The 17133-nt window shown below is 54.0% G+C and overlaps 1 protein-coding gene across 1 annotated transcript in view; it reads right to left on the reverse strand.

Annotated features, from left to right (window-relative positions):
* Positions 1–16488, reverse strand: part of RANGAP1 (Ran GTPase activating protein 1) — a 29473-nt gene extending 12985 nt beyond the window's left edge. Inside the window, exons 1-6 of the mRNA XM_008702955.2 lie at positions 16285–16488; positions 13480–13629; positions 9028–9155; positions 5816–5875; positions 3170–3349; positions 347–481 (exon numbers count right to left, since the gene is read on the reverse strand). Coding sequence (XP_008701177.1) covers positions 347–481; positions 3170–3349; positions 5816–5875; positions 9028–9155; positions 13480–13591 — 615 coding nt within the window. The 5' untranslated portion in view covers positions 13592–13629; positions 16285–16488. The remainder of the gene's footprint in view (positions 1–346; positions 482–3169; positions 3350–5815; positions 5876–9027; positions 9156–13479; positions 13630–16284) is intronic.
* Between the last annotated feature and the right edge of the window lie 645 nt (positions 16489–17133).

Consider the following 17133-nt stretch of genomic DNA (forward strand, 5'->3'; position numbering starts at 1 on the left):
ACCCTCTGTGAGCCCAGGCCAACGCCGTGCCAGGCTGTCATCCCGCTAACTGCTCTGGCACCCCTGCTCCCACTCCGAGCCTGGCAGACCTCACCCACGGACCGGAGCAACCTCACATCTTCTCGAACAGCACTCCGGGGAGCCGCCACCAAGGCACCTGCAGTGGTGGGTCACGCAACTTTTCAGACACGTGGCTGGAATTGTGCCCCGCTGCAGAACGAGCCAGCAGGCGCCGGGGGGCGGGCAGCAACTCGCCCTGGGTCTCGCACCTCAACTCCAGAGCTGGATGCACACCAGCTTTGCTGCCTCGGGGCACGGCGGGGCAGGGTGTGCAGAAACCACTCACCCCGAAAGCTTCTGCCAAGGCAGTGGCTCCGTCGTTCTCCAGACGGTTTCTGCCGGCCACGAAGACCTTCAGGCCCAGTGGCTTGCCTTGGGCACTGGATTTCCGGTGACACTCAGTCAGAGCCGCTGCCAGGATCTGTGGGGGAAAAGGCAAGAGGCCCAGCCCTGAGGCAGGAAGCCCTGGTCTTCGACATCCCATGCCGCCTACTGGTGGCAGACCTGGGGACAAAGAACGGCTCACAGGCACCACGGTCATGCTGCACATGCAGCCAGCACCTTACAGCTTGCTTCATGTGTGTGTCCCACTACCCTGTGGGGTCTAGCCTCGTGTGAGAGACGGGACAGACACCCGGAAGGACGGGGGACACCAACACGGAGAGGTCAACTGAAAGACAGCTCCTGGGGAAGGGGCGTCAGAGTCAGCTCACTGTGCTGCCGGAAGCCCTCTGTCAGGGGGGAGCTATGGTGATGCCCACTTTCCAGCTGAAAACCGCAGCTGAGAGAGGCACAGAGACATTCCTATGGTTGCTAAACAAGTGGAAGACTCTGGACCAGAACCCAAATCTTCTGGCATCTCTTTCATGTTGCCCAGCGCCTAAGGGGAGCTGGCCGAGACCATGGCCCTGTCACACTCATCGGACACACACCATACGGCTGGGGTGGTGCCAGCAGGTAGCTTCCACCTGGGTGATACCAACAGACCAAGAGTTTAAAAATGCTGGCTTGTTGCTGGGAGTCAGAAAGACCCCGGCAAATAAAACATAAAAGATTCCCAAGAAGAGCAGCAGGAAAGAAGCAATGTTTGTAGAGTCTCTCCTACATCACCGGCACTCTCAAGAAAGGTACTTTCACACCTTCTCATTTCAACCACAAATTAAGCCTAGGAGGAAGGTGGTATTGGTTTGACTCTATAAAGAAGGCAGCCAAGGCTCAGAGAGGTAACTGCGCTGGCCAAGGTCCCCCAGCAAATGTGCAGGGGAGCCACAAGTGGCAGCCAGGTCAGCCTGACTGCATAGCTCTCTGTCCTCGGGAGACAGAAGGGCCACCACCAGCCTGACTCCTTGGGGGATCGGGCACGTGCTCAGCACAGAGACTGTGGACTTCCGCCGTAAACCAGCCTCCTGAGGAACTTTGAGGAGGTGGGAACCAACCATACCAGTGCATCCCATTCTTCCCAATTCCCTCTGGGGCCACCATGGTGAGGCCACAGCTCCTACAAGAGTCCAACCTGGGGACCCTGGGTCTGGAAAGCTCCAAGCACAGGGCTACATCTCACTCCCAGTGAATCTTTCGGGCCCCTCCAATTCCCACGTGTGTGGCACATGGGTCAGAGTGAATACATCCTGGCTGGAGGGAACAGATGCCACAGGACCCAGAGACCCTGGCGCTCGCAGCTCCCAGGAGGTGCAGGTCAGCAAGGCCAGCACCCACAAGATTCGACAAAAAGGTCTCACTGAATCAGACTGAGGGAGGTAAAGACAAGTACAGGCCAAATTCCAGCATGGAGCTGGGCTGCCAGGGAGACCCTCTGGCTACAGGGTTCACACCATCTTCGTCCCTGAGCCATGCCACACACTCGAGTAAAGGCGAGGTCTACCACCAGCCCCAGGCAGCTCTAGGAGCCTCAGTTTCCCTGGCCAGCCACGCAGCAGAGGAGAGCCAATGGAAAGCTGGGGCATTTCCCAGGTGCATCTCCAGCTCCCTCAGCACACCTCGCTCTAGGTTGGGCTGGACCTATATTCTGTGCTGATGCCAACATTTTAATGTTTTCACACACGTGCACGGCTTACTGCCCAATTAGACTGGGGGGTGGGGGGGAGGGGCTGGCTGAGCCACCCAGGAGCACACCCCAGCTCTCCCTCCCATGGGGCAAGAGGCAACAGGCACCCCTTGTAGGGGAGGCCACTCTGGCTCCTCAGCCTGCGTGAGCATCACACAGGCTCCTCTTGCTGCTTTGACGGGCACGGAAGCAGGTTCAAATCCCACGTTAGTCCCACCCCAGCGATGCCATCTGGGGACTTGACCCAAGGTCTCTAACCCCAGTCCGGTTAGGTGGAACACTGGGAATAACATCACCCGCTTTTTGGTGTGGGTGGGGGAATTAGGGTAAGGCATTTAACCCATCTTCAAAGAGAAGACATCCTTAGTCACTGTAGGTCCCTGTGTCCCAGCCCTTTTCTCCTTTTGGTCAGAACGTAAGTGGGGATAGGGAGGATGGGAATTGGCCTTTCTAGTGTCTGGGCCTAAAGGAGTGAGAACGGGTCAAAAAAAAGAATAAACAAGGCTGAGCTCCCTCAGTGCAGGTTCCAGGAAGGAAAGAGACGCCTTTCTGCACTGACTGGCCTGACTGGCTGGCAGGATGGGGAAGGCACCTCCGGCAAGGCCAGTCCAGGAAAAAGGTAAGCTGTGCCCAGGCCTGAGCCGTTTCCCTTTCTGGGCTCCCTCCCCCACACCCCCACACGGGCCTCACGTGGCTCTGCCAGCTGTTCTGAGGGCACAGCGCGTCTGGGATGCCCAAGCCCAGCGCTCTGCAGAGCCAGCAGGTCAGCGCATGTATGCGAAGCTGCCTCTGTGTTGCCAAGACAACACGAGAACTGGGGATGGTTGCTTGGCAACCCCGCCCTCCAGGCCTCCACCTCCTCTCCCCACTGGCCACAGGCTGCTGCCTTTGAGGCCGTTCTCCTCTGAAGAGAAAAACAACAGGCCAGCCATCCCAGATGGTGGCCAAGAGCACATCCTTCCTGCTCCAGCACAGCAAGAGACCGGGCAGGGCGGGAGGGAGGGTAGGGACGATGGGGATGCGGGGGAGGGCCGCCGCACCCACCTTGCCACCGCCGATGCCCATGCCACAGTTGTTGAGCTTCAGCTCATGAAGGGTGAAGCAGGCAGAGCTCTTGAGCAGGGCCTCAAAGCCTCGCACGCCGTCGGGCCCGAATGCGTTGTCGCTCAGGTCCAGCTCCACCAGCTGCGCCCCGGCTGTGATGAGTCCCTCCCCTAGTGAGGTCTGGACACAGAGAGGGTTCAGCTCAGTTTCAGATACCTCCCAGGGGCAGCTTCTATGCCAGGCCCCCCCTGCCCTCAGGGGGCACCCAGGCAGAGACACAGACCATTTCGCTACAGAGCTGTCCCTATTTTATACCCAGGACCCAAAACCCTTAAGAGGTCTCCCAAGTCAGGTGGGGCGTAGGGTGCGGTATACATGGGGGTGGTCAGGGAAAGCTTCCTATAGGAGAGGGCACTTGAGCTCAGGCTGAATGAGAATCAACCAAACATGAGATTCCAGCCAACAGTACAAACATGAACAAAGAGACATAGCGTGAAGCAGCATACTGTGTGTCTAGAGACAAGCAGTGGACTCCAGAAGAGGCTGAGGCTGGAAGGAAAGAGAGGAATCAAATCAGGCTAGAGCCCTGAACATCAGGCCAAGGACCATGAACCTGAGCCTGAGAGCTCTGAGGGCTTTGACGTGGGTGAGGGATATAGAACACACATCCCCCAAACCTGAGGAGGGCACACTGGAGGCCGAGAGCCCGCTCAGGAGTGTGAGACAGTGATCCAGGCAGCAGAGGAGGAAGCTGGCTGGCCAGTGTGTGGGAGACAGAAGAGAGCAAACAGAGCCTCAGGCCAGTTCTCGGTCCCACAGAGGGAGGGAGACCTGCAGAAGTGGCACGTTCAGCAGATGTGCAGGAAGGAGACAGGCACCACTGAGGCCTCCGGGGCTCCTGGTGCTGACTCCAGGGCTCCTGGAGATGGGTGCCTATCTCCGAGCCACAGCCCAAGACCACGCGGCAAGATGCTAAGCTCTCCTGGGAACCTGCTGGGCTGGGGATACCTACACTTCCCCAGGAGAGACAGCTGAGGAGAGGAGGCTCTGCCAGAGACTGGGGGCCGAAACAGGGCCAGGCATGCATCCTGCACGGGGTTCCCAGGGGACAGAGTTGGGGAGGGGAGACACTCTCCCTGCCTAGGCCTCAGACAGGATAGCTGAGGCAGTTTCCACTGTCCTCCCCACCATGACTCAGCAATGGAGGGCCATTTTCTGGCTGCCCCTGCCCACAGAAGGCCCAGCCCCTGTCACCTGGCCCCACTGGCCTCCAGCCCTCCCGCAGCCAGAGCTGCTGAAACCCTCTGTGTTTGCTCTACCTTCCCTGCATCTCATGCCTTTCCCTGACCCCAAATTCTCTTGTCCCCCTTTCTAAGACTCACTCTGGTCATCAGTAATATGGAGATAAGAACACCTCCCTCAAACACTGAGAAACTTAAATGCTAAACTTCAGGTAAAACAATGCACACAGGGCCCAAAGTTCCTATCTCCCAAGTACATTTTCTTCACCCCCTCTTCTAACTTTAAATCCTTTTACTTGCAAACCCCCAAATGAATTTCCTTAACCTACACTCTAAATGTTCCCTTCACCTGGTTCTTGTTCACCCTTTGAGGCTGGTAACTAATGGAACCAGCTCCCCAAGGGCTTCCTCAATCCCCCAACGGAGGAGCCCTCCCCCTGGGGTTCCCATTAGGGCATCTGTCACTCCCTGAATGACCCTTAGTTGTTTACCGGACTAACGTGCATCGTCATCATCATTATTATACTAACTTAATAACTTACTAATTAATATATTCATTCATTCATTTAAATGTAAGCTCTACACCCAACATGGGGCTTGAACTCGACGCTGAGATGGAGTCTTTTGCTCTACCAACGTAGCCAGCCAGGTGCCCCCAGACTGAGGTGCTTTAGAAATGAGGGTGGTCCCTGGGCACCTCAAAAACCACAGTGCTGGCTAGACGCATGGAGGTCTAAGAAGACAGCCCAGCTCAAACAGGGTGAGAGACCCAGTAACACAGTCATGCCAATAACTGACCAAGAACCTCATCCTGAAGGCACCTCATGGGCTAGGCCCCATGTTACTGAAAGGCTGCCTATTACCAGCCCTGCCTCCTTCCTTTGAGCCCCAGGCAAGCCACATTCTGCTCAGTGACGCCCCCTGCCACTCCACCCACCCAATCCCAGGCTGGGAACTTGACCCAAGCCAAGCTGAGCCCCAGGAATGGGGAAATGGAAAACAGAGTGGATGGAAGCCACCCACGAGAAGCAAAGCAAAAAGAGTGGTATGGAGAAAGGGAGGGCCCGGAGGGAGAGGGGGGCCCACAGAAGCGGGTGAGGGAGCAGAACAGGGAAGTGCAAAGAGAAGAGGGATAAGAGTGAAGGGAGCGAGATCCACAGTGGGGGTGAAGCACAAAGCTCAGGAATGAACCCGGGGATCCTGGGGCTCTGCTGCATCTCCAGTGACTGGGTCTCAAGTCTCCCAGAGGCTGAGCCCATCAGGACACGGGCAGATGCTGCACTTGCCTGGCTTCCGTTGAGCAACTCAGTCACCCACAGCGTGAACACAGTGTGAAAATAGTCCTGGGAATTGCCAAAGGGGTCCCTGTGCCCAGGGGAGGGGAACAGTGGCCTGGTGCACTCACCAAAGCTGGTGGGATCTCGGACCGCAGCCTCCCAGTGAACATGTCGCTCCAGTGGCATCGCTTTGGAAGGAAGAGGAAGAGAAGGGTCAGTGGAGCCCCTCGAGGTGGCCTGCAGACAACGCCTCATCCTTGTGGCCATGGACTGCTGAGCATTACAATACTTCTAAAGTTGGGTTTCCTCAACGAAAAGCTGGTCCAGCTCTGGCTGAAGCTGGAGGTACCTGAAGGCCACCAAAGGCCATACAGGGCTCAGCAGAAATGTAGGGGAATGCTGATCTGCCCAACCTTCTGGTTTTCTAGGAGAGAATCAGGCTCTCTGAGAAGGAAGAGACTGGCCCCAGGCGCCAAGGCACAGCAGTGGCAGGACCAGGGCCAATATGCCAGACTCCTTGTTTCTAATACCGGTTTCCCCATACACTGTGGGTCCAAGTGACAGGTGACAGGATTTGAGTGGCAGAGGCAGAAAGTAAGCAATACAGGATCCAGCAGCTTGGAAGTTACTCGTTTAAGGTGTTTGTTGTTGTTGTTGTTGTTAAGGGAATCTCTATGCCCAACATGGGGCTCAAACTCATGACCCCGAGATCAAGAGTCTCAGGCTCTACTGACTGAGCCAGCCAGGCACCCTTCGAGACTCTTTCCAACCCTTCTGATCACCTCCAGAAGGTGGTCTTGCGTTGGGGCTGGTGGATCCTGCCCAACTCTCCACTTCTTGCTCGTCTGCCTTTTGAACAAAGGGTGAGCAGGCCTCATGCTCAGAACCTTTAGGTGACAACCTTTAGGTGACTAGAATTCAGTAGCACTATTTTGTTATCTTTATGGTAAGGAATACCGCCTTCCATTTACAGAAGAGATCATGTTTTCTTTTAAATTATATCAAAATGAGCTGATTTAAAGAAAATACTAGGTAAAGCCACAAAGGTGGTGGTCCTACAACTAGATCGTGTTACCTCGCAGGCCAGCAGAATTTAGTCTCTAAGCACACAGCCACCCTCCAACTCTGGTCGCTGTGTCCACCCAAAATATCAACTCTGGCAGCCCCAGTCTTTCCTGGGCCAAACCTGGGAATGATGAAACCCAGAGAAAGCACTTTCCTCTGAAAATCCAGTCCTTGAAATGTATGAACTAAATCCAACCTTAAGTACTAGGCAAACTGATTTTTGTAGAATTCTCAAGGCCTCCAGTAACGCAAATTACCAACACACGTGGAGCCTTAGGAGACAGTCCACATGGGTCTACTCAGTGAGTTACGCCTGAATGCAGGTGCCCAGGGCCAGGACAGGCGGCCACAGCCTGAGCACCGGAACCTCTAGCAACTGGCTCCTCACCCTGAAGCTTCCCCAACCCAACTCTGATGGGCCAAGGCTCAGCAAGGGGATTTGGGACACAAGGACTAGGTTCCAATTCTGATTTAACCGGACTCTAGGCCTGCCACTCCCCACTCCCCACCTCTGAGCCCTGGTATGTCATCTCTGAAATAGAGCTCCTGGCCTCAACAATCTCTAAATGAGCAGTAGTTACTGCAGAGCAGTTGTGAGCCTGGGCTGTTATCCGGGCCCCAGGCCCAGCCCCCTCCTGGCATGTGTGGCCCTGGACCTCACTTCCCTCATCTGTCAAGACCTAACTTGTGCCTGTGTTCCAACAGGAGAGGTAACATCTCTCACACCAGCACCTTGGCCAGAGCACTACTGGGGTCAAGGGCAGCTCCCACCTGCCGCGGCCCTGACCCCACTAGGGTGGGGTGACACAAGGCACTAGGCCTGCACGTGGGATGACACGATGCACGAGGCACTCCTGCTCTCTCATGACACAAGCCTGCATCTGCTCACCACGGCAGCCTCATAGGGAAGAAAAAATTTTTATAAAGGAGCCCAGACTCAGAGCGGAGATCGGTGCAAGGCCACAGAACACAGGGTAGTAGTCCTTGAACCCAGACCTTCAGATGACAAAGCACAGTTCCTACAGCTTCCAGGCCCGGGGCCACATCTCCTCCATTCCTGTCCCTCACTGGCCACTGGGGAGGGTTGAGTTTTTTCATAGGAAAACGTCCCAGCTTCTGCTCAGGGAAACGAGAGGCCCTGGGCAGAAGAGAAGAAACAACCATCGCCTTGGCTATTAACCTTGACCACGATCTTCCTGAGAAAACAGCAAGGACCACCTCACGAGCCAGCTCCAGGTCCCCACTGGGCAAATCCACTCCATTTGCGCTGCCCTGCACTCTTTCCCTTGAGCAAGCACAGTGGGGCCAGGAAAGAGCACCGGGCTTCAGAGTGTGCCGTGTGGCTTACTCATGGCATTAGGATCCTCAGCTGTTTACTCAGCTTCTCCGAGCCTCAATTCCCTTGACTTACAACACGGACGCCATCTTTATTACCTGGGGTGCCCAAGGACTAACGACACGTGCAGAAGAGCCCAGCACTAGCCTGGCCCTGCAAGGACTGAGCACCATTTGTAGTCAGAAAAGCAGGTCTCTCCCTCATGACTCTGCAGAGGCTTTAATGTGCTGATACACAGTAGGATTCCCAGGAATGGAGAGCATGCAGGGACACCCTCCTGACATTTTAAACACCTGATATCCCAGAGAGGTCTCACAGAGCATTTCGAAGGAACGGTGTTTCGTGGGACCCCCCTTTAGGACACAATGAAATAGAAGGAGCTCCGTGTTGGCCAAAGAGGAGCACCACTTGAATCTAACCGTTAAAAACGAACTCGCCATTCAGCTGTGATGAGTGCAGCACCTTCCCAAACCCACCACAGCATCTGAACTGAGGTCTGGCCACTTCTGCCCAACACGCGAGTCTTCTTTGGGCAATCTTTGCTCTGGAGCTCCCTGCTGGGGAGGCTCAGTGCATGCCAGAATGGCCCCATAGTCCAAGGCTCTCGTGGCCCAATTCTGTGCCCTTCCCTCCTCACAGATGCCAAATCTCCAATGCTAGCTGAAGACTCTCCCTGTCCAGTCCCACTTCCTCCCCCTTTATCTTTCAGGCATATTACCTGATACACCTCTGACACTCTGTCTGCTACTGGGGGATCCAGATGGACACATGACACAGGGAGAGGGGCCCCGGCCAGTGCTCTGCCCTCTGGGGAGGCCAGCACAAGAGGAGCTGTTCATGGTGACTGCCAACAACGCAGGACATAGGCAGGGGCTGCGGTGCCGTTGAGTGGAAGTTTGTCCCCAACCAGGCAGGGCCTGCTCACCATGCAGATCTCACCTTCAACTCTGACTTCTTTTCCAAGGCCTTGGCGATGACCCTGGCTGCCTCCACGCCCACCGTGTTGCCCTCCAGGCGCAGAGCTTCTAAACCATCAAAGTCTTCAATCTCTTTAATCACATCTTTGGCTGCCAAGGACCAAAGAACAGACACTTAGATTTTGGGAGTCATGAACAGCTGAGGCAGAATAGAGTCCGGCCACTACCGCGTCACTCACAATTCCAGCAGCAATAGTATGCCTGCTGTGTGCTGGGCCCTGGCTTGTGAAGGAGAATCAGACGGGCTCACAGTCCAGCAGGGACACGACTACAAAGAAAATTCCTCTGTACTAAGTGTTAAAAAGGGCTCGGATAGAAGGCTTGGGAGCCAAAGGAGGAAAGAAACTAGCCACGTGGGGCAAAGAAGAGGCTTGGCACCCTTATGGTGGTGAGTGTGGAGCCTCCCTGCGCAGGGAGTGCACGAGGCCAAGCAGGGAAATGGCGTCCAAGTGAGAGGACCAGCAGGTACAATAGCATAAAGGCTCTTAGTGTTACATGATTCATGCGTGGGGCGTTCATCACTGTATTGTTTTTGTTATGATGAAAAATTCCAAACAAGCTAAACATCTATCAACAAAGAACAAGTTAATTCACCGAAGTACATTATACAGTTACACTGACGTCATTATGAATGGTGACACAGGTGTTTACCTGACTTGGAAAATATTCATGTCATAGTGACAAATGAAAAAGGAGGTTTTCCACAGGTGTTTGGTCTGATCACACTTTTAAAATGTTACACCTATTAAAAAATACATAAATAAGTAAAAATAAAAAAATAAAATGCTAGATATTCTATCTTACACGCACACATACACACACACACACACACACACACACACACCCCCCACAAGGTCTAAAGGGATAGAAACCCAATGTTAAAACAGTTATCTCTAGGTGCTGTGATTATGGGTGATTCTGTGTTTTTCCACCATCTGCTCAATTTATTCCTAATGTGTCAGGTTACAAACCAGGTTTTTAAAGTATCTCTAATTATGGTCCAAAGAAAGAAAAAGAAAGAAGAAAAAGGGAACTCAGCTATGGTTAGGAAAAAAGCTAGAAAGAAAACACCCAAATTAATAGAAGTTGTACCCTAGGGTGTGAGATAACCAAGATGTGGGTTTTTTTGCTTTCTTTCAATGTTTCTATATACCATAGTGACCATGTGTTTACAATCCGAACAAAAACACACAAGATGCACGAGACAACACCCAGCCAGCCTAGCTGGCACAAGACGGAGTGGGGGGGGTGGGGAAGAGATGGAGATGTGTGCAGGAGAGAACAGTTGGATTTGACCTTTTAGGTGAGAAAGGCCACAGAAAGGGTTTCAGAAAGGTGGTGATTTGCAACCTGTAAGGAGCTCCCAGAGAAGCTGTCCCAGTGGGGGCCTCTGCACATGCCTCCCTCCCCCAGCCGCCAGCAAAACTTCCTCAGGAACCCTGCTGAACTCCCAAGCAGATCAGATCCTGCTTGGCAGGTTTCACAGCCCTGGTCTCCCCACAGACGCTGCCTGCTACAATTTTACCCTCTTCTAAGTGATTACCTGACCATTACGTGGAGACTTTGTTCATACCCCCTTCCTCGCTGGGTCACAAGCTCCAGCCGGGACTTTGCCTCAGCTCACTACCATGCCCCGCAGAGAGGAATACTTAGCATTTTCCCCCCGCACCTAATAGTTACTGTTACGTCTATTTCACAACCGAGTGAGTCGAGACACAGAGACAGGACGTACATGCCTGCTGAGGTCACACAGCCAGAAAGTGGTGACCAGCATTCATTTTCCTTTTCTCATTTCACAATCAGGACGGCTGGACAGGTATGAACCTCCCATTTTCTAGAAGGGGAAGCTGAGGGTTCAAGGAATGAAGCAACTCTGCCCAGGAATTCAGGAAAAGGGCAGAGCTAGGCTTCAGACTGGCCTTCTAAAACTCCACCCATGTGCTCCTCCCCAAATCCTTGCTTCCGTGCACAATCATGGATTTTATGCAGCACTCCCCCACACCCCATTTCCGCAGGAAGCCCCTAAATCCCTCCCCCGCTCCCCTGGGTCCCAGTTGCCCAGGCGTCTTCTGTAGCTGGCACACAGTGCGCTGTGCGAGGGCTGAGATAATCTCTCAGGCCTTTGGAAGACCTGCTCCAAAACGGAGCCCCTCGAACACCCAGGGACTGGCCAGGTGAACAAGGAGGGAGGACAGCGGCTCACAAGAATGTTTATGCAGTCCTTGAGAGCCAGGCGACAGCGATGCCAGGGCCCCGAGGAAAGACTTCTGTCGTACAAGTGCTGCGAGCACAGAGATACACGGGGACTGTGCACGAGTTCAGCTCCGAGGAGAGTCACAGGCACAACACGAGCCGGGAAGAAAAAGCACCGACATGGGAAGAGCAGGGACAGGAGCAGGGAGGATCACTGCTGGGTGGCCTCTCGCACTGATTTCCAATCCCAAACGGAGTTCTATGTAACTCGAACACTGGTCAGGGCTGCGTCCCAACTACTGCTGGTGAACCAGCTGTCAGGAGGCTGAGCGCAGGGCCCGCTCTTCAGCCTCCCCCACCTCACACGGTAACAGGTTCCAGGTATTCACCACGCAGCCATGGAAAGCAGAAAGGCCTTTCTTTGGTTCTTAAATGCTTATTAGGGAGAGAAAAGAGCCCTGTTCCCATCATCAGTTTTGTGGCTTCCTCACACAGGCCCTTGCCCTCTCCTGACGGTGCCAGCTCACTCGCAGCCAAGATGGAGGCCCTTTCTGGGCCCAGGATTCAGCCGCCGGGCTCCTCCGCACAGCATTCAAGGGGCTCTGCACTAGGCTTCCTGTGGCATCCTGATTTCTTCTCTTCCAAGCCCACCCTACGCATCTCAGCCCCTGTGCCTAACTCATGTGGTCCTCCCTGCCTCTAGTGCCCGTTCCCCCTCAAGGACAGTTCAAATACCACCTCACCCATGGAGACTTCCGGGGCCCCCCTAAACTAGAAGTGACCCCTTTCCCTCGCCGTACTTCCCACAGCTTTCTGTTCACGTCGCTCAGAGTATGCTTCACCTTCTGCCCCCGGTAGTTACTTGAGTGCCTCCTTTCTCCTCCAGGTTAGGAGCTCCTCAGAGGCTGGGGCTGTAAGTTGGGCATCCCTGGTGACCTACCAAATGGAGGCAGCATGTCCAGCCTGAGCTGGTGAAGTGGTGATCTGCATGGATTTTAAGGCTAGACAAGCCTGAGTTCTAACCCCAGCTTCGCGGCTTCTAGCTGCGCCCTTAGGCAAGTCCTATCACTTCCCTGGGCTTTCATTTTCCAATCTACAAAACGGGGATGAAACCCACCTCAAGGACTTTTGTGAAGATAAACTGAGACACAACTTGCATGGCACTTAAGACTGCCTGACTCAGCGTTCAGTGAATGGAATTTAATAGCAAATTCACATTTACTGAACTGAGCTGACTGTCTACTGAGAAACACAGGAACAGGGATTCAGCTGGACCTCTGTTAAAATCCTGGCCTCTGCTATGTACCAGCTGTATGACCTTGGGCAAGTTAGGTCTTCAGATCTTTTTTCCTTATTTATAAAATGGTAACATTTCTCCCTCCCTCCTTCCGGAATGATGAATGATCGGAAGGGACAAGGGCACAGGGAGGAGCTCTGTAAATTTTAAGGCCCTTTAGAGATACAACGAATGTGCACGGCCACGCTCCCTGCAACCTGAGGACTCAGGCAGTTTCTGAGCCGGTGCAGGAGAGCAAGCCTGCCTGCACTCCATGACAACCAGCCTAGCCCAGACCAATTTCCCTGGTTGGGCCAGAACCTCAAGAGGCCGTGCAAATACTGACGTAGGTGCCTTCACTTCCAAACGCCAGGGGATTCGGGGTTGACCAGTGTTAGCCATGCTTTGGCTAGGGATGAAAAGACAGGGCCCGCATTCTGGTTCCTAATTCCCTCCAGTCCTGGTTCCTACACACAGACATTAACATCCATCCCTCTCCCAGGGGCATTCAGCTGCATGGACCAGACCTCCCGAGAGAGCCTTACCTCTGGGGAAGGCAACCAGTATTCTCAGACCAGCCTGGGATCATGGTGCTAATGGTCTGAAGTAAGAAGTCAGGGACTATATCCTAAGACGGCTGTCGTGGTCCCTCGGTGTTTATTATCCCCTCCCTCTAGGACATAAAGGGGCCCTTTCCACCTGCCAACCTAAGCGGTCACCAGCAAGGATGGCCTCCAAAAACATGACCACCAGCAGGGAAATCTATACGTGCTGTGGACACATCATCTCTGAGCCTCACTGCGGGATGGGCCCAAAGATATCTCACAGAGCTACTAGGACAAACAACGTGATAATGCAGCTCAACAAGCCCGAACCCGAGTAAGAGTAAGTGGTCATTCGCACACTCCCTTTCCTCCGAGGGGGCCAGCCCAAGCAGGAACTCACCATCTTCTGCAGTGTTGAGTTTGAGGCTCTTGCCCTTGAAACTCAGCTGTCCCCCGGCCACCTGGGTTTTGGCAAGCGTCTCTGCTAGCTTGGCAATGTCTTCAGAGGCCATGCTGGCCACGTTGCTGGGCTCCCCTGGAAATCTGCAAACTGAGCAGGACAAAGTTTCATTAAGAGAGAGGAGTCTCCTGCTCTCCCCGCCCCCGGTTGGGGAGGGCAGGGTAGGACATCAGCCACTTCAGGGGCTTGACCCCTTCACCCCCTACTATGGAAACTCCAACAGCTAAACTACTGGGAGAAATGAAAACAGCATTACGGAAGGAACAATTCTAGAAAGGTGGAGAAAGTGGCAAGAATGTAATAAAATCATTTTAGCCTCTGGAGAGTCACTATCTCACTTTAACTCTTCCCCTGCTCAAATGCCCCAGCTGGGACACCAAGCATAGCCATGTGAGTTGTCCATTTTCTGGGCCCCCAGTGAACAGCAGTTGAGTCCCAGACCAATAGCTGCAAAGAGCCCCAAGCACACACCTGCCTGATCATCTTGGCTGCTCTCTGTTTGAGGGTCCCATTCCTCAAACAGGACTAAGATGGCTATGGGATCCAGGTCATCCATCCCAGGAAATGCCCCACCACCCACGCTGGCATGTCTCTGGGGGTGGGGCACAGGGGTCAGCCCACTGCACGTCCAGTTTCAACCTTGCCCAGGAGACTGGGCAACCCATGGTGGCCAGACCTCAGAGGTTCCTAGGAGACCAGAGGTCTCTACATCACAACAGCCACCATCACAATAGATCAAGGGCAGAGTTGCTGAAGAAAGGAGCTTCCAGCCTGGCAGAACTCAGCGGACTGGCAGAAAGGACTACTCCATTTCCCCAATGAGGAAATGGCAGGTAATCAGGAGAGACCAAGGAAGACTGATATGGGGGACAGAACTAGCAGGTGCCCACAGAGACTCCTTATCTAGAACATGTTCTTCCCCAATCTATTCATCCTCAAGATACAATTGTGATGGCCCCCCCATCTTATTCGCCCCAGGCTTCCTCTGGGCTCCTACAGTGCGCTTCCCACCTCGTTGTCCTTATCTTAACCCTGATCACCCTGGTTTGCCTAGCTTTACCTGTAAGCATGAATTATTCTTCTGGGTAAGGAGGCGTCTACTCATTCAACAAACACTTATCGTGTACTACTGTGTTCTGGACATTGTTCCAGGTACCGGGAGCACAGCAACGAATGAAACAAAAATCCTGCCCTCTTAAAGTAAGTGTTCTCTCTTTTTTTTTAAGATTTTACTTTTTTAAGTAATCTCTATGCCCAACGTGAGCACAAACCCACAACACCCAGATCAAGAGTCGCAAGCTCTACCAACTGAGCCAGCCAGGCACCCCCTAGAACATGTGATCTAAACAAGATATGTAGTATCTTAAAACAGTGATAAGAAGAAAAACAGAGAAGAGGGTAAGGAGTTTTCTGGGGGTTGCAATTTAAAACAGATTTGGTTAGAGGAGCGCCTGGTGGGTCAGTTGGTTAACTGTCCGACTATTGATCTCAGCTCAGGTTTTGCTCTCAGGGTCATGGGTTCAAGCCCCATGCTGGGCTCTACACTGGGCATACAGCCTACTTAAAAAAACAAAACAAAACAAACAACAACAACACACACACACACACAACAATACACACACACACACACCAAACCAGAATGGTTAGAGAAAATATTATTACGAAAGAAACAAAGACTTGAAGCATATCAAGGATTGGGCCAGAGAGATATCTGGGGGAAGAGCAGAGGCTCTTGTGGGGGGCAAGGAGAAAGAAAGCAAGCAATGAGAAAAGAGAATCAGCAAGAGGCCCAAGTCACAAAGGCCATTTAAAGAACGTGGCTTGTACTCTGAGTGAAAAGGAGAGTCACTGGTGGATTTCTCACAGAGAAGAGCAGGCTCTGATAGATGTTTTGACATGATCACTTATTTGCAACCTAAAGCCTGGCATCTAGAAGATGCTCCAAGAATGAAGAGCTGAAACTAAATAAAGATTAGCCTGAAACCCCGCCACCACTTGCACTTCTGGGATGGGACAATTTGAGGCAAGAAAAATGGTGGTGGGGCTCCCAGATATGTTCCTATTGGAACACAGAACTTCTCAGCTAGAAAAGGGCCTACTGCTCAGTCCAATACACATACGCACCATCCACTTTAAAGACTACGAAACCGAAGCACAGAGAGGTGCTTGATTTGCCCAAGGTCTGCAAAGGGTCGGCGGCAAAGACAAACAGTAAATACACGAACGATCCTCTCCTTTCTGGGCAGGAAAGTCGCAGATTTTCTCAGGTGCACATCTATCGCTCCTGCGAGGCGTCAGCAGTGACTCATGGCGATCCCAGGGGCTACAGCGCCAGCCCAGGCCCTCCGCGGGCGTGGGACTACTGGGAGGCGGCGGCAGGGGAGCGACGCTCGAGTGCGGGCCGCAAATGACAGGCGGGCGGCGCGGGAGCCCCATCCGGATCCCCGGCGGACGCGCACCGCCCCCAGTTGTCACCGACGCCAAGAGCAGACGCCACTGCTGGCAGCTGCGCCAGACGCCCCCTCCAAGCCTCAGTTTCCCCATCTGGGAAAGGGGCCTGCGCCCCCCAGCACCCCCTCTCTCAGCCCCTTCGCGTTTGGCCGTCGAAGCGAGGGGAGAAGGCTGAGAAGACACCCACAAGGCGCTCAGGGGCGCCATACCTTCCTCGCCCAGTTGCAGGGCCGCGCCACCCCCCGCCCCATCCCAGGCAGGTGACGGGGAAAGGGAAGGGACCCCGACCCTTACCGTAAACAGGCGGCGCCGCCGCGTGGGTCGACCTGAGCGCGCGCGGCCGCCCGGCAGGGGCGGGGAATGATTTAGGGTCCGGGTCAGGTCAGGTCGGGGTCGCCGCCTCGGAGCCCAGCTGTCCCGATACCCGGCCCGCTCTTCCGTCAGCTCTCCCGGCAGTTCTCGCCACTCGCGTGCCCGACACCACCTGCTCCCCGCACGGCGGCTGATGATGGCGGAGGAGGAGGATTTTGAAAGCCGGCAGTTTCTTTCCTTCGATTTGATTTGTTCGAGGCCCAGGCCAGGTTCCCCTTCCCCCGCGCGCGTGGCCTACCGGGTGTGGTAGTCTAGTTCTTCTGCGCGGGGCGCGGCGGCCGCGGCAAGAGCGGGCCCGCAAACTACTAGTCCCGTGATGCATCGCGTCCCAAGCGCTCCTCCGCCTGCTCCCTCTGAGCCCTCCCTTTTCGGCTTCTGGCTCTTTCTCCAGCAGGCCACAGGGAGGCGTGTAACCCCGGACGCCCAGGGAGACTACAATTCCCTTGATGCCTTGCGGTCCATCCGACTCAGCCCTTCCGGAAAGGTTCACGCTCACGTAACTTTATTGACAAAGGCTGGTACTACCGAAGGCGAGCTGTTGGATCTGTTCAGCAAGAAATAGGTATCCATTTCTTCTAAGGAAAGCCTCGCCTTTTTCTCCTATGAAATTGAAAGGCCATTCGAAGCCTTTCACATAAAGAGCCGCAAATTATTTGATAATTAAAAAGGGGAAATAGTTAACCCTAGAGTAGAGAAGCTGAGACACCATCTTAACCAAATGGTTCACGTTAACATCAGTAACACGACAAACCGACGTTCATTGCACACCTG

This window comes from Ursus maritimus, unplaced genomic scaffold (assembly GCF_017311325.1).
Source record: "Ursus maritimus isolate PB19 unplaced genomic scaffold, ASM1731132v1 scaffold_21, whole genome shotgun sequence".
In the NCBI taxonomy this organism is placed as follows: Eukaryota; Metazoa; Chordata; class Mammalia; order Carnivora; family Ursidae; genus Ursus; species Ursus maritimus.